The sequence below is a fragment of the Leptopilina heterotoma genome, unplaced genomic scaffold (assembly GCF_015476425.1).
Source record: "Leptopilina heterotoma isolate Lh14 unplaced genomic scaffold, ASM1547642v1 Lhet_123, whole genome shotgun sequence".
In the NCBI taxonomy this organism is placed as follows: domain Eukaryota; kingdom Metazoa; phylum Arthropoda; class Insecta; order Hymenoptera; family Figitidae; genus Leptopilina; species Leptopilina heterotoma.
Window position 1 is genome coordinate 4,550,311 of NW_025110842.1, and position 17,998 is coordinate 4,568,308.

A 17,998-nucleotide genomic window follows, 5' to 3' on the forward strand; every position below is an offset into this window, starting at 1 on the left:
AACAGTATTTTAAAAATTAGTACTTCATTTTTTTTCCGTAAATAAATTTTCTATTTTTCAAAATTATTTATTTTAATTTATTTATTGGTAATGCATTAAAATTACTTTTTAAAAAAATTATTTATTATTCATAAACTGAATTCCTTCATTTAAAAAATGATTTTAAAATTAATTTCCGGGAAAAGTATTTTTCACAAAACATTATTATAAATAATAATAATAATAATAAAAATAATAAATAAATAATAAAAAAGGAATAGAGCAATAATAAATATTTTTAATAATAATAATAATAATAATAATAATAATAATAATAATAATAATAATAAATAATAAAAAAGGAATAGAGCAATAATAAATATTTTTAATAATAATAATAATAATAATAATAATAATAATAATAATAATAATAATAATAGTAAATATTAATTAATGATTAGTCAATTAATTTGCAACAATAATAATCAATAATTATCTACTCATTTTTTTATTATTAATTATAATTTTTTTATTATAATTAATTATGTTTTATTATGTACTTATTTATTATTATTTATAAATTATTAATTATTAATTTTTCATATTTAATATATTATTTATGAAGCCTCATATTATTAATTACTTTTATTAATTTATTATTAATAATTAAATTCAATTGAAACTATTTTTTATTAATTATTTTTTGTCTCTAATTTCGGTATTATTTTGTTATTATTTATTTATTCTCCACTATTTATTTATCGTTTTTTTGTTATTTAATATTTTTTAAAATTTGGTTACTAATTTTTCTTATTTTCTTTTTGCACATTTTTTTTATTTATCTTCTACATTTATTTTATTACTGATTTCATTATTTGTTTGCTTATTAATTTTATTGACTATTTACTCAGTTATTTTATTATTTATTTACTTAGTTATTTTATTGTTTATTTACTTAGTTATTTTATTGTTTATTTACTTAGTTATTTTATTGTTTATTTACTTAGTTATTTTATTGTTTACTTACTTAGTTATTTTATTGTTTATTTACTTAGTTATTTTATTCTTTATTTACTTAGTTAATTAATTATTTATTTACTTAGTTAATTAATTATTTATTTAGCTAGTTATTTTATTGTTTGTTTACTTAAGCTAATTAATTATTTACTTAGTTTTTCAATTAATTATTTAACTGAAATTTGATGAAAAATTCTGAGACTGAAAAAATCCGCGGTCGCGAAGAATCGAACCCCGACCGTTGCCTGTCACGAGTCCAGCGCTTTTGCCACGGAGCCATCTCACGTGGCTAATTCAAATGATACTATTATCAATAGTACTGCTTATATTATATAATATTTCTATATTAAATTTTTCTTTTCGAAAAAAATAATTTTTGGCCATTAATTTCTAGTAAAAAAAAACATTTTTTTGTTCTCAAGAAAATTCTCAAAATAATGATTTTTTTTCAGCTACACAAATAAATTCTTCCTTCCGGAAATAAAATGCGTAATTTTTTTTTCTGTTGTTAATTTTCGAAATAAATATCTTTCAACCAAGTTGAAAAGAAGTTAATAAAAAAAACTTTTTGAAAAAAAAAATATATTTTTTGAAGTGAATAAAAAAAAGAAATTAAAAAAATGTGAAAAAAACATTTTTTGAAGTAAATGAAAAAAAAATTTGATAAAAAGAGCTCGTTCCATAAATTTCCTAAATAAAAATAAATAAATAAAAAATAATTGAAAGTAAAACTTTTTTAGAGTAAATAAAAAAAGTAATTCAAAAAAGTAAAAAAAAGCATTTTTTTCAAAAATATAAATAAAAAAAGTAATAATAAAAAATTTTTTTTGGAAAATATAAATAAAAAAAATTTGTAAAAATGTATTCCTTTAAAACAGAAATATTCTACAGAATTTTTTTTACGATTATTTCTACTTTGAAAAAAATAATAAAAGTAAAAAAAATATTCAAAAAGAACAATATAACTTGAAAGTAGTTTTTTTTTTGCTTTTTTTGAAATTTTTCACTTTTAAGAGAGATGGAAGAAGATAAAAATGAAAAGTTTTCCAAACGAATGAGAAAAGGCGGTTTAAAGAGGGTGTAGGGTGGGGAGGGGGGAAGTGAATTGAATTTTGATGAAGAAAAACAAGAATTTTTTAGAAAATTGTCTTGTATCTTTTATCTGAGTTTCAAGATTTACGAGCAAAAAAAGGGAAAAAAGAGAAAAAATTTAGAAAAAAGGGAAAAACGGTTTTTAAAAAAGGAAAAAAGGTACGAAAAGGAAAATAGAAGAAAAAGGGGAAAAAGGTAGGAAAAGGAAAACAAAAAATGGAAAAAAAGGGAAAATCGCAATTAGAGGGAAAAAAAAATTTTTTTCCTTTAAAATTTTTTTAAAGTGAAAAAGAAAAAAAAAGGGAAAAAATGTAAAAAAAGGGAAATGATAAGAAAAAGGGGAAAAAAGTAAAAAAAAGGGAAAAAATGTTTTAAAAAAAGGGGGAAAAAGGAAAACAAAAAAAAATGGAAAAAGGGGAAAAATGGTAATTAAAGGGAAAAAAGGAGAACAAATTTTTAAAAAGTGAAAAAGGAAAAAGGGGAAAAAAGTAAAAAAAAGGGAAACTAGGGAAAAAAGGAAAATTGGGAAAAAATTGAGAAAAAAGGTGAAATGATAAGAAAAAAGTAAAAAAAAGGGAAAAGAAGGGAAAAAAGGGGAAAATGGTAATTAAAGGGAAAAAGGGAAAAGAAATTTTTAAAAAAGGAAAAAAGGGGAAAAAATTTAAAAAGAGGGAAAAAGGGGGAAAAATGGAGAAACAATTAAAAAAAGTTATAGATAAGTTAAAAAAGTTAAAAAAAAATGGAAAAAGGAGAAAAAATGTTCTCATGAAATGATTCGTTTTATTTAAAATGAATATTATTTATAAAAAAAAATATATAGATAGATGGCAATTTATAGGATGGTATAAGAAGCGGTGAAATGAGTTTACAGAGCGTAGAGCATCGTTTGTGAATATCTTGTTTTATATCGGGTCATATACTCATAAAATCCGTGTGTGGAACATTTCAATGAAATCACCCTCTCAATCCAAATGTATTTTGTGCGCTTTAAAGCAGGTCAAACTTCATTACATTATTTTGAGTTCTTTTTTTAAAAAAAAAAAAATATTTTCTTGTTTTGTCCCGAAAAAACAAAAAAAAAAAATTTTTATTCAAATACTTTTGTTATTCTCGAGGGAGAATTGCGGAGAAAAAGTTTTATTTTTCAAAGGTGTTGCAACAAAATAGTCGAGGAAAATTATTTCTCTTTTTTTTTTCATTTTAAGTTTTTTCAATTTCTTTTTTTTAATATTTTTTATTATCTATGTTCTTCCAATCTTTTTAATTTTTTTTAAATCCTCTTCTTCATTTGAAAATTTTTTTAATTCACCACATTTTATTCAATAACAGGTTTTTTAAATTTTCTTATTTCAGTTATTAATAGTTTTTTTTCAAATTTTCCTAATTTTTATTGACTAAAAATTTTTTATTAAATTTAAATTATTTATTAATTTATTTATTAACAATATTGTTAATTTTGTAATTTTATTTATTGAGAATATTTTTATTTTTCTGAATTTTATTTATTTAAAAAATATTTTTAAGTTTCTTTATTTTCTTCTTCTTTTTATTTATTTGTTTTTTTTAAATTTTATTTTTTAAGAATTTTGTTAATTTTTAAAATTTTTTTGATTTGTTCACGAATTTTTAAATTTTACTGAAAATTTTTTTAATTAACAATTTTTTTAAATTTTCTAAATTTTATTTAGTCGAAATATTTTTAAATATTCTTGAATTTTATTAATTAACAAATTTGTTAATTTTCCGAATTTTTTTTTTTATTAAAAATATTTTCAATTTTCCTTATTTTTCTCTTTACATTTGTTCTAAATTTTTAAATTTTCTTTAATTTCTTCTTTTTTTCTTTATTTATTAACAATTTTATTAATTTATTTATGAACAATTTTCGTTAATTTTCTATAAATTCTTTTTGTAACATTTTTGTTAATTTTCTAAATTTTTCCAGTAAAAATTTTGTTAATTTTCTAAATTTTACTTTTTTACAATATTTTTATTTGTCACAATTTTATTTATTAACAATTTTGTTAAATTTTCTAAATTTTATTTACTTCGAAAATATATTTAACCGTCTGAGTTTTATTAAATTGTCAAATTTAAATTTCTTATATTTTCTTCTGTTTATTTATTAATTAAAAAATTTTTTACTTGTCTTTAGATTGTTTTTTATCATTTTATTTATTAAGAATTTTTTTTTAATAATTTTTCATATTTTATTTAATTTAAATTATTTAATTTTTATTATTCTATTTAATTTATTTGTTTATTCCGATTTTCTGAATTTCTCCCTAATTTTTCCGAGCGAAAAGTTTTCCCTCTTTTTTTACTACTAAAATTCCTTTTTCTTTTCTCATTTCTAGGAAATGATTTTTATAAAACTTTAGAATTTTTTCACTTTTTTCAGAAGGAATTTTTTTTTCTACTTTTTAAATTTTTGAAATTTTCACAGCAAAAAAATTTTTCTTTTTTTCTCTATTAAATTTCCTACATTTTTTCATTATTATCTATAAAGAAAAATTTTCTCTCTTTAAAAATTCGTTTTATTGACGTGAAAAGAATTCTTTTTCTATTTTTTATAATTCTTTTAATTTTAATTTTTGCAACGAAAATAAAGTAAAAAATAAATAAATAAATAAATAGAAAAAAGTAAAAATAAATAGAAATAAAAATAAAAATAAAAATTTAATAAATTGAAAAATAAATGTACCTAAATAAAATAAATAGAAATAAAGTAAAAAAGAAAAATTATTAAATTGAATAGAAAATAAATTGAGAAATAGAAAGAAATAGAAAGAAATAGAATAAAAATTGAAAAACATACAAAAATAGAAAGAAATAAAATAAATAGAAAAGAAATTGAAAAATAGAAAGAAATAAAATAAAAATAGAGAAAAAAATAAAAAAAGAGAGAAAAATAAAAATAGAAAAAAATAGAAAAATAAAAAGAATTAAAATAAATAGACAAGAAATTGAAAAATAGAAAGAAATAAAATAAAAATAGAAAAGTAAAAAGAAACAAAATAAATAGAAAAAATGGAAAAATAAAAAAAATAAAATAAATAGGAAAAAAAATATAAAAACAAAAAAAATTAAAATGCAACTTTATTAAAATTTGCTAAAAGATTTATTTACTAAAATTAGTAAATAATTCCAGTGTCTTAATAAATAAATACCTAAAAATAAAATAAATAGAAAAATAAACAAATAAATATTATTGTTTGGAAAATAATTACTCACCTAACAGAAAATCCATCGTTTCAGGAAATAAAAATCTTTTGATTCCAATGTTTTCCGCTCGTCTTGTTGATAGAGAAAAAATTTGGTAAACATTTTTTTTTCAATTTATAGTTTTCAATATAATATTTAAGAAGCAAAAAAAAGAAAGTTGAAAAAGAATGATGCTATCGACTACTGTGTGGTTAGAATAAAACGCGCACACACGACAAACATCGTCGAAGAGGGTTGTTCGCGACTTAAACATGAAACACCGGGCTTGTACTTTTTGTATATAGTCAATGCCACGTGCTGTCATTGTTAACGCCGACGCGTCGCGACCCCCTCTTAACGCGCGGGCGCGTTTTCCACATAATTTCTAATGCATATTAATTAGAAAATAATAGGAAAAAAAAGTTACTATTTTTATATTATTTTTTCTGTTTTTTAATAAAAAAAAAAAAAAAAAAATAGTGAAAAAAATATTAAAGAATAATAAAGAATAATTGAAAAATATTTTACTGGTGGAAATAATTTATTTATTTGTAAATTGTATTTAAAAGGAGTAAAAAAAATAGTGCGTATAGAAAAAAAATAGACACAGTCAATTAGCTCAGTGGTAACGCCACTGGTCTCGCAGCAGCAAAGCTGGGGTTCGATTCTTCCCGTCTGCGGATTTTTTTCGTCGAAGAAATTTATTTATTCATTCACAACGTTCAAAATAAATACAAAAAGGGAAAAAGAATATTGAAAAAAGAGTCAAAAAGAAAGTAGTAAAAAATGTTAAAGAAAAAGAATAGTGAAAAAAGGTAAAAATAATTTTAAAAAGTAGTTAAGAAAGAAGATAAAAAATAATAAAGAAAATAGTAAGAAGAAAGGTAAAGAATAATAAATAAAAATAGTAAGAAAAAAGGTAAAAAATAATTTAAAAATAGTAAGAAAAAAGATAAAAAATAGTAAAGAAAATAGTAAGAAAAAAGGTAAAGAATAATAAAGAAAAATAGTAAGAAAAAAGGTAAAAAGTAAAAAAGAAAAATAGTTTAAAAAAAAGGTAAAAAGTAATAAAGAAAAATAGTAAGAAAAAAGGTAAAAAAATAGTAAGATTAAAGGTAAAAAATAATAAAGAAAAAAAGAAAATAGAAGGGGAAAAAAAGAAAAAAATTGAATTTTATTCTCCCTTGAAAATTTTCGTTTCAACAAAAAAAAAAAAAAAAAAAAACAATATTGAAAATAAAAATTGATTTGTTGCAGATTTTGAATAATGGATTCGGCAAGGAAAAAACCATTTACCCTGACACGTGACAATGGAAAACTGAGTTTGGGTCAGAGAATATTTTACGAAGAAAATGGATTTATTTTATTCCCCCGACTGATGCCAATGGATGTCTTGAAAAAATGCGATCAAAGGTACTTTTCGTCAATTCAAAAATTATAATCAAATTCTTTAAAAAAAATTCAATTGTTTTCTCTCAAAAAAATATTGGAAATTCAATTATTTTTAATATCTGGTATTTTCATAAAATTTTCGCAAAACAATTCAATTATTTAAAAAAAATGATAAAATTAATTCAAAATTCAATTATTTTCATAAATAATAAAATTACCACAGGAATTCAATTAATTTAGAATTGCATTTTCCGAAAAATTTCGAAAAAATCAAATATTTAACCAAATTTTTATACAATTCTTCACAATAATTCAATTACTTTTTATTAAGAATAACAATTTTCATGGAAATTCAATTATTTAGAAAAAATTGTGATGAACTTCTAAACAAGAATTCAATTATTTTCAAAGATAATAAAACTCATCGAAGAATTTTAATTATTTTTAATTAAACATTAATAATTAATAATGTTTTAAATTAATTAATTGAAAAATTCAATTATTTTGACAAATAAAGTATTCCAGAAGAATTCAATTATTTATAATGAAATTTTCATAATATTCATTATATTTCGAAAAAATTAATTATTTCAAACAATGTTTAGAAAATTCTTCTGAAGAATTCAATTATTTTCTAAAATATAATAAAACTTTTCACAAAAATTCAATTAATTTCTAGTAAAAAGAAAATTTATCGAGGAAATTCAATTATTTTGTAAAATAAAAAAATGTTTCGTAGAAATTAAATTATTTACTAGAAAAAGAAAATTTCTCGAAAGTATTCAATTAAAAAATTTTTTCGTAGAAATTCAATTATTTTCTAAAATAAGAAAATTTCTCGAAAAAATTGAATTATTTTCTATAATAAGAAAATTTTTTGAATGAATTCAATTATTTTCTAAAATAAGAAAATTTATCGAAAACATTCAATTGTTTTTTAAAATAAGAAAATATTTCCGAGAAATTCAATTATTTCATAAAATAATAAAATTTCATGAAAGAATTCAATTATTTTCTAAAAAAAAGAAAATTTTACAAACGAATTTAATTATATTTTAGAAAAAACAAAAATTCTCGAAAGAATTCAATTATTTCCTGAAGTAAGAAAATTTTTACTTGAAATTCAATTATTTTCAAAAATAACAAAATTTTTCACAGAAATTCAATTCTTTTTAAACATTTTAATAAAATTTTTCGCAAAAATTCAATTTCTTTCTAAAAAAAGAAAATTTTTCGTTGATATTCAATTATTTACAAGAAAAAGAAAAATTTCTCGAGAGAATTCAATTATTTCTTAAATTCAAAAGATTTTTCGTAGAAATTTAATTATTTTCTAAAATAATAAAATTTTTCAAAAGAATTAATTTATCTTCTAAAATAATAAAATTTCATGAAAGAATTCAATTATTTTATAGAAAAAGAAAATTTTACGAACAAATTTAATTATTTTCTAAAAAAAAAAAAATTTTATCAAGAGAATTCAATTATTTTCTAACATAAGAAAATTTTGCGCTGAAATTTAAATATTTTCAAAAATAACAAAATTTTTCATGGAAATTCAATTCTTTTTAACCATTTTAATAAAATTTTCAGCAAGAATTCAATAATTTTCATAAATAAGAAAATTCTTTTCAGAAATTCAATTATTTTCAAAAATTGAAATAACATTCTTCGAAAGAATTCAATTATTTTTATAAATAATAAAATTCTTCGGAGCAATTCAATTATTTTTAAATATTTGATTGAATTAAAAAATTGTTAAAAAAATTCAATTATTTAAAAGAATTTTAATGTAATTCTTCGAAACAATTTAATTATTTTCAAAAATTATTCTTCAATTCTTAGAAAAAAATTCAATAATTTTTTTAATACAATTTTAGTTACATTCCTTAAATGAATTTAATTATTTTGAAATTTTCCATAAATAATTCTTTAAAACAATTAAATTATTTCGAAAAATTGCAATTAAAATTTTTGAGAATTGAATTATTTTGAAAATTTGCCACTAATTTTAAATAAAATTTTCAAAAAATTAAAATTCAATTATTTAAAGAAATTTTAAAACAATTATTCCAAACAATTCAATTTATTTTTAAAAAAAACTAAAAATTTATCTAAATAATTTAGTTATTTTCTAAAGTAAGAAAATTTCACAAAAGAATTGAATTATTTTCATAAATAATAAAAATCATCGAAGGATTTACATTATTTTTAATACAATTTAACAGAAATTACTCAAAAAATGTAATTATTCTTAAAAATTTAATTTCAATTCCTCGAAAAAATGAATTATTTAAAAAAATATTTTTTTTAAATTCTTTGGAAGAATTTTTTTGAAATAATTCAATTATTCTTTTAGATTTAAATTAAATTTTTGCCATGAATTAAATTATTTACATAAATAATTCTTCGAAAGAATTCAATTATTAAAGATAAATAAAAAAATTATTCCTGAAAATTCAATTATTTTGAGGCGTTTTAATAAAATTCTTTGCAAAATACAATTATTTTCATAAATAACAATATTCATCACGAGAATTCAATTATTTTCAAAAGTAATAAATTTCTTCTTGGAAATTCAATTATTTTTGAAAATAAGAAAATTTCTCGAAAAAATTCAATTATTTTTTAGTAAAAAAAAAATTCGTTGAATGAATTCAATTATTTTCTACAATAAGAAAACTTTCACAGAAATTCAATTCTTTTTAAACATTTTAATAAAATTTTTTGCAATAATTCAATTATAAATATTTATTATTTTTGTGTTATAAATAATAAAATTCTTCTCAGGAATTCGATTATTTTTGAAAATTTTAATAAAATTCTTTGCAACTATTCAATTATTTTCATAGATAACAATATTCATGACAAGAATTCAATTATTTTCAAAAGTATTAAATTTCTTTTTTGAAATTCAATTATTTTTAAAAATTCTAATAAAATTCGTTCGCAAGAATTCAATTATTTTCGTAAATAATAAAATGCTTTTAAGGAATTCAATTATTTTCAAAAAAATTAAATAAAATACCACACAGACATTCAATATTATTTTCATAAAATTTTCAAACAGAATTCAATTATTTAAAAAAATTTTTTGTAAAAATCTCCGTAAGAATTCAATTCTTTTTATGAATAATAGAAATTTCTTAAGAATTCAATTTATCAATTTAGAATTATTTGAAAAATAAAATGTCAGGAAAATAAAATATAAAATGAATTTTTGGCAGTTTTTTTTTGTTTTTTTTTTATCGTCAAGTTTAATTTTTCGATAGTTATTTTTTTTACTACTTTTTTTGAAAGCTACTTTTTGACACTTTTTTTTAAAATTAATTATCGAGTGCAAAGTCTAATAATTAAATAATAAAATAATTGAAAAAAAATAATCGAAAATAAATAATAAATTTAATTTTTAATTAATTTTATTACTACAATATTATTATAGTGTCAATTTAATATATTTATAATATAATGTAATTATTTTCCTATTATTCAGATTCGAAGAAATTGCTTCGGGAAAAATTCCAAAGGGAACAATGATTGTAATGAAAGACGTGAAGGATCGTAAATCAGTGAATAAAATTCAAGACTTTGTATTCGATGATGTCCTGAAGGAATATATTGAGCATAAAGATATATTGGATGTTGTTGAGTCATTCACTGGACCAAATATTATGGCAATGCATACGATGCTAATTGCAAAACCACCGGACGTTGGTTTCGGTAGTTCGAGGTAATTATTTCTCCCTTCATTTTATTGCATTATATTTTCACCCCGAAAATTCTTTTTTATATCAAGAAGAAAAAAACATTAATTTTCCAAAAAAGAAAAAAAAATGCTTCTTGAAAACATTAATAAATTGTATAATAATGATTATAATATTAATATTAATTATCGAAACTCTAATAATGTAGAAACTAATTTTCATTATTTTTCAATTATTTAATTATTTTTCTATAAAAAATAAGATTTTACTTTATAATCAGAATTTTTGTACGAAATTTTCTGTTTTTTACTAAAATTTTGAATTAAATTTAAAAAACGAAAATTCAATTATTTTCAAAAATTTAAATAAAATTCTTCGAAAGAATTCAATTATTTTTATAAATAATAAAATTCTTCGGAGCAATTAAATTATTTTTTAATAGATTTCAATTATTTTTAAAAATTTGAATAAAAATCGTTCAAAAAATTTAATTATTTAAAAAAATTGAAATAAAATTCTTCGAAACAATTCAATTATTTTTATAAATAATAAAATTCTTCGGAGCAATTAAATTATTTTTTAATAGATTTCAATTATTTTTAAAAATTTGAATAAAAATCGTTCAAAAAATTTAATTATTTAAAAAAATTGAAATAAAATTCTTCGAAACAATTCAATTATTTTTATAAATAATAAAATTCTTCGGCGCAATTCAATTATTTTTTTAATAGATTTCAATTATTTTTAAAAATTTGAATAAAAATCGTTCAAAAAATTTAATTATTTAAAAAAATTGAAATAAAATTCTTCGAAACAATTCAATTATTTTTATAAATCATAAAATTCTTCGCAACAGTTCAATTATTTTTTAACGAATTTCAAATATTTTTAAAATTTTGAATGAAATTCGTTTAAAAAATTGAATTATTTTAAGAAATTTAATACAATTCTTCGAAAGAATTCAATTATTTTCAAAAATAATAATAATTCTTTAAAAAATTGAATCATTTTCAAAAATTTTAATAAAAATCGTTTAAAAAAATTCAGTTATTTCCAAGAATTAAAATAAAATTCTTCGAAACAATTCAATTATTTTTAATAGATTTCAATTATTTGTAAAAATTGAATTAAAAATCGTTAAGAAAATTCAATTATATTCAAAAATTGAAATAAAATAAAATAAAATTTCAATAAAATTCTTCGAAACAATTAAATTATTTTTATAAATAATAAAATTCTTCGGAGCAATTCAATTATTTTTTTAATGGATTTCAATTATTTTTTAAAATTTAAGTAAAAATCATTTAAAAAATTCAATTATTTTTAGAAATTTTAATACAATTCTTCCAAAAAATTCAACTATTTTCAAAAATAATAAAATTTCTTTAAAGAATATTGAATTATCTTCTAAAATAAAATTTTTTGCCGAAATTCAGTTCCTATATTCAATACAATTTAATATTAGTACAAAGTTTTCTGTTTTTTACTACAATTTTCATTAAATTTTTCAAATAAAATTAAATTATTTTAAGAAATTTTAAAACAATTCAATTATTTTCAAGAATAATGAAAGTTCTCTAGAAGATTCAATTATTTACTAAAAAAATAATAAAATTTGTCAAAAGAATTCAATTATTTTCTAGAAAAAGAAAATTTGTCAAAAGAATTCAATTATTTTCTAGAAAAAGAAAATTTCTCAAAAGAATTTAATTATTTTCTAAAAATAAGAAATTTTTTTTCCCGTAATTCAGTTTCTATATTCAATACAATTTAAATGAAATTTCTCGAGAGAATTCAATTAATATTTTTCTAATACAATTTTAATAAATTCCTCTAAAAATTTTAATTATTTAAAAAAAATTATTCTTTAATTCTTCTTAAAAAATTCAATTATTTTTAAAACAATTTTAGTTACATTCTTAGAATAAATTTAATTTTTTTTTAAATTTCCATAGAATTCTTTGATATAGAATTAAGAAATTTTAATTTCGGAAAATTGAAATACAAATTTTTGAAAATTTAATTATTTTGAAAATTTTTTGGAAATTTTAAAACAATTTTTCGAAACAATTCAATTATTTTCTAAAATAATAAAATTTTTCAGAGAATTTCAATTATTTTTTTTAAAATAATAAAATTTTATGAAAGAATTCAATTATTTTCTAGAAAAAGAAAATTTTACGAAAGAATTCAATTATTTTCTAAAATCAGAAAATTTTTCGTAGAAATTCAATTATTTTTCAAAGTAAGACAATTTTTCGTAGAAATTCAATTATTTTCTAAAATAATAAAATTTCTCTAAAGAATTTAATTATTTTCTATAATTCTATAATAAGATTTTTAAAAAAAAATTCAATTACTTTCTAAAATAATAAACTTTTTCTTATAATTTCAATTATTTTCGAAAATAAGAATGTTTCTAAAAAAAAATTCAATTATTTTCTAAAAAAAGAAAATTTATCAAAAGAATTTTATTATTTAAAAAAAAATACATTTTTCGTAGAAATTCAATTATTTTCTAAAATAAGACAATTTTTAGAAGAAATTATTTTCTAGAAAATGAAAATTTCTGGAAAATATTTTCTAAAATAAAGAAATTTTTCCTAGAAACTCAATTATTTTCTAAAATAAGAAAATTTCTCGAAAGAATTCAATTATTTTTAATACAATTTTAATAAATGAGTCTGAAAAATTGATTTGTTTTAAACGATTCTTCTTAAAAAATTCAATTATTTTCAATACAATTTTAGTTACATTGCTGGAATAAATTTAATTATTTTAAAAATTTCAATTTTTTTGTAAAAAACAATTTAATAATTTCGAAAATTTGCAGTTAAAATTTTTGAGAATTGAATTATTTTTGAAAATTTGCCATTAAAATTCTTGAAAATTGAATTATTTTGAATATTTACCATGAAAATTCTTGGAAAATTGAATTATTTCCTAAAACCTTACAAATTAAATTTATTCAAAATTGAATTACTTTAAAAATTCTTGGCAGAAATTTGCAAAAAAATTATGTTCCAATTTTTTTTAGAAATAAACGAAAAAATATTGCTATGAACATTTTTTTTACAAAATTTTATGTTTCCTTTGAAAGAAAAGAAATAGAATTTTTTCATAATTTCTATTGGTTAGTGACAATAGAGAAAAAAATAAAAAAAAAATAAAATAAAAAATAATAAAAATAAAAAAATAGTAAAAAAAAATAAAAATAATAAAATAAAAATAATAATAATAAAATAAATAATAATAATAATAATAATAATAATAATAATAATAAAAAATAGGAAAAAAAATAATATAGAAACTTATTGATTTGATATTGTTAAATTACTTTTTGTATAAATAGTAAAAATAAATAAATAATAACTTGTGAATCGTTATTTTTAGACATCCACCGCATCAAGACTTGTACTATTTTCCATTCCGTTCGGAAGACAAAATTGTAGCTGCATGGACGGCAATTGAAGAGTGTAATATTGAAAATGGTTGTCTTTATGTTTTGCCTGGTTCTCATAAAAAATATCCATTGCTCCCTCACGTTTATCCTCCTGGATCTGTGAATAAACTTTATCACGGCATTCAGGTTATTTGCTTTTAAAAAACACATTTAAAACAAAATACACAAAAAAAAATAATAGAAAAAAAGAAAAAATAACAAAATTAGAAAATTACAACTTTTAATTCAATTTTTATTTTTATTCGCTTTTAACTGTCAAAATATTATCGGTTTTTAAATTAAAAGAAAAATTCTATTCTTCTGGAGTGAAGAAAATAATAAATTAAATAATAATAATAATAATAATAATAAATTCAATATTAAAAGATTATCAATATTATATTATATTAATAATTAATTATTATATTATTAATTATTATTAATTAACATTTTGTTATTTTTAATATTATTTATCAGTAAATTAATTAAAAATGATGCTAATTTTAATTAGCATCAATTTTGTTAATTAAAAATTAATTAAAAATAATGCTAATTTGAATTATCATCAATTTTGTTAATTAAAATTAATTTAATTGAAAATTAATTGAAATTATCAATTCCACAGGATTTAAAGGAACCGTTAAATTGGGTTTACCTGAAAATGGACCCTGGAGACACGGTTTTCTTTCATCCAAAATTAATTCACGGATCCGGTGTTAATAAATCGAAGGGAACAAGAAAAGCAATTTCAGCTCATTATGCAGCCAGTGACTGTCACTATATTGAGGTATTTAAACAATTATTTCCTTTATACTATTTTTTTTCATTTATTTCATCTTTTTTTTTTGTTTTGTAATTTAATCTGAAAAATTTCTTTGTAAAAGAGGAAAAAATTTTTGAAAAAAAGGAAAAAAATGTTGGGAAAAAATAAAAAGAAGTTAGAAAAGTACAAAAGAAATAGAATAAAGATTAGAAATTAGAAAATAGAAAAATTAATTGGAAAAGTATGGAAAAAGTAGAAAAGATTAAAAAAAATAGGAAAAGTACAGAAAAAAATAGAAAGAAAACAAAAAAATTTTTTTTTAAAAGTACAGAAAAAATGGAGAAAAATCTACAAAAAAAAGTAGAGAATATAGAAAAAATTGAAAAATTCTGAAAATATAAGGCGAAAATACAAAAAAAAATAGGAATAATAGAAAAAATGAATTGGAAAAGTAGCAAAAAAATATAAAATATACGAAAACCAATTTTTAAAATAGAGAAAAAATAATTTTTGAAAAGTACAGAAAAAATAGAGAAAAATCTACAAAAAAAAAGAGAAAATAGAAAAAATTGAAAAATACTGAAAATTTAGGGCGAAAATAGAAAAAAATAGGAATAATAGAAAAAATAAATTGGAAAAGTACCAAAAAAATAGGAAAGAAATAAAAAAAAATTGACAGAAAGAGAAAAAATAATTTTTGAAAAAGTACAGAAAATATGGAAAAAAAAAATTAAAAAATTTGAAAAATAGAAAAAATTAGGGGAATTTAAAGAATTTTTTAAATTTCAAGAAATTTAAATAATATTAAAAATTAATTATTAAAATGGGCCAAAAAAGGGTTTAAAAAATAAAAAATAAGTACAAAAATAAAGAAAAATAAAATAAATTGAGAAATAATTCAAAAAAGTTTAAGGAAAAATAGAAAAATACTGAAAAAATAGGAATATCATTAAAAATATAAATAAATAATTAAAAAAGACAGAAAAAGGATTTAAGAAATAAAAAATTAGTAAAATAATAAAGAAAAATACAATAAATAGAGAAAATACAAAATGCTTAAGAAAAATTAGGGAAATTATTAAGAATATAAATCAATAATTAAAAAAGGCCAAAAAAGGGTTTCAAAAATAAAAAATAAGTACAAGAATGAAGAAAAATAAAACAAATAGAGAAAATCCAAAATAGGTCAGGAAAAAATAAAAAAAAAAATACTGAAAAAATAGGGAAAATACAAAAAATAGAAAGGATATGAAAAGTATGGGCAAATAGGGAAATAAAATAGATAAAATAAAATAAAATAAAAAAATAGGCAAAACAGAAAAATTAAAAAAAATTAGGGGAATTACAAAAAAATTAAAATATTATTAAAAATTAATTATTGAAAAAGGCCAAAAACAAGGGTTTAAAAAATAAAAAATAAATACAAGAATAAAGAAAAATAAAATAAATGGAGAAAATCCCAAAAAGCGTAGGAAAAAATAAAAAAAATAGGGAAAACAGGAAGAAATAGAAAAAATACAAGAGTTGTTGACACTATGGACTCGATAAAATTTCAGGTAGATGGAACAGTGCAGCAAAGTATAAAAGAGGAAGTCCTCGAAGTGGCGAAACGTAAATATCCAGGAGTTGAAATTAATTTCGCAGACGTGTGGCGTATTAAGTCAGGTATAGTTCGTGGAATACGTTCCTCACTCTAAAAACTAACTTCAAAAAAATAAATAAATAAATAAATACTCTTACAAAACTGCCGAAAAAAGAAAACAAAAAAAAAAAAAAAAAGTTTGAAACATATTTCAAATATGCAAAACATTTTGTAAATAATCGAACAAAAATTCGAACAAAAAAACATTTGTGCAATAAAGAGTAATATATTTCCTTTAAAAAAATAAGAGAATAATGAAAAAGTATAATTTTCTACATTAAAAAATCCTTTAAAACAGAAAAATGCATCTGGAGAAAAAAAAAAATTTTTAAATCACTTATTAATTAATTAGCTACTTAAAAAATGTATTATTTTTAACATTATTTATAAAATTCGTCGAAAAAATTCAATTATTTTCAAAAATTTAAATGTATTTCTTAGAAAAAAATTCAATTATTTTGAAAAATTTAAATAAATTTCTAAGAAAAAATTCAAATATTTTGAAAAATTTAAATACGTATTTCTTAGAAAAAGTTCAATTATTTAAAAAAATCGATTTTTTATTATTCGTCGCTAGAATTAAATTATTTGTTTAATAAAAGTTATAAATAATTTTGTTTCATTAATTTTTCTGATTTTTGAATCTTCGAAGCATTAAATTATAATTTTCAATAAAATTTCACAAAAGAATTCGATTTTTTTTCTTAATTCGTTATAAAATTTTTTAAAAGAATTCAATTATTTTTAATACAATTTTAATAAATGACTCTAAAAAAATGTATTTATTTTAAACAATTCTTCTTTAAAAAAATCAATTATTTTTAATACAATTTCAGTTATATTTCAGGAATAAATTAAATTATTTTAAAAATTTCAATAAAATTCTTTGGAAAAACAATTTAATAATTTCGAAAAAGTTGCAATTAAAATTTTTGATAATTGAATTATTTTTGAAAATTTGCCATTAAAATTCTTGAAAATTGAATTATTTTGAATATTTACAATGAAAATTCTTGGAAAATTGAATTATTTGGAAAATTTGCAACTAAATTTTTTTAATATCGAAAATTTTTCTTAGAAATTCAATTATTTTCGAAAATTGAAATAAAATTCTTTGAAACAATTCAATTAATTTCAAAAATAATAAAATTCTATAAATCAATTAAATTATTTCTTTAATGAATTTCAATTATTTTTAACAATTTGAATAAAAATGGTTCAAAAAATTCAAATTTTTCGAGAGAATTCAATTATATTTTCTAAAATATTAACATTTCTCGAATAAATTCAATTACTTTTTCGAAAAAGAAAATTTCTCCAAAGATTTCAATTATTTTTGAAAATAATAAAATTTCTCTAAAGAATTCAATTATTTTCGAAAATAAGAATATTTTCTATAAAGAATTCAATTATTTTCTAAAATAAGAAATTTTTTCGTAGAAATTCAATTATTTTTTAAAGTAGTACAATTTTTCGTAGAAATTCAATTATTTTTTTTAAATAACACAATTTTTCGTAGAAATTCAATTATTTTCTAAAATAAGACAATTTTTCTTAGAAATTCAATTCTTCTCTAAAAAAAAAGAAAATTTATCAAAAGAATTCAATTATTTAAAAAAAAAAAAGAAAATTTATAAAAAGAATTCAATTATTTTTTTAAAAAAACATTTTTCGTAGAAATTCAATTTTTTGTAGATATTTTTTTTCTAGAAAAAGAAAATTTCTGAAAAATATTTTCTAAAATAAAAAATTTTTTCCTAGAA

At 17.9% G+C, this 17,998-nt stretch overlaps 2 protein-coding genes across 9 annotated transcripts in view; one reads left to right on the forward strand and one right to left on the reverse strand.

Annotated features, from left to right (window-relative positions):
• The window catches only part of LOC122512691, a 38,802-nt gene extending 32,740 nt beyond the window's left edge, over positions 1 to 6,062 (reverse strand). For all 4 annotated transcript variants that reach the window (XM_043628682.1, XM_043628683.1, XM_043628684.1 and 1 more), the window contains exon 1: positions 5,323 to 6,062. The gene's annotated coding sequence lies outside the window, so the exon portion shown is untranslated. The remainder of the gene's footprint in view (positions 1 to 5,322) is intronic.
• LOC122512693 (phytanoyl-CoA dioxygenase, peroxisomal-like) overlaps positions 1 to 16,482 on the forward strand; it is a 58,982-nt gene extending 42,500 nt beyond the window's left edge. For all 5 annotated transcript variants that reach the window (XM_043628691.1, XM_043628689.1, XM_043628692.1 and 2 more), the window contains 5 exons: positions 6,550 to 6,705; positions 10,178 to 10,414; positions 13,782 to 13,977; positions 14,456 to 14,617; positions 16,150 to 16,482. In XM_043628691.1, coding sequence (XP_043484626.1) covers positions 6,560 to 6,705; positions 10,178 to 10,414; positions 13,782 to 13,977; positions 14,456 to 14,617; positions 16,150 to 16,290 — 882 coding nt within the window. In that variant the 5' untranslated portion in view covers positions 6,550 to 6,559 and the 3' untranslated portion in view covers positions 16,291 to 16,482. The remainder of the gene's footprint in view (positions 1 to 6,549; positions 6,706 to 10,177; positions 10,415 to 13,781; positions 13,978 to 14,455; positions 14,618 to 16,149) is intronic.
• The last annotated feature ends 1,516 nt before the right edge of the window (positions 16,483 to 17,998 follow it).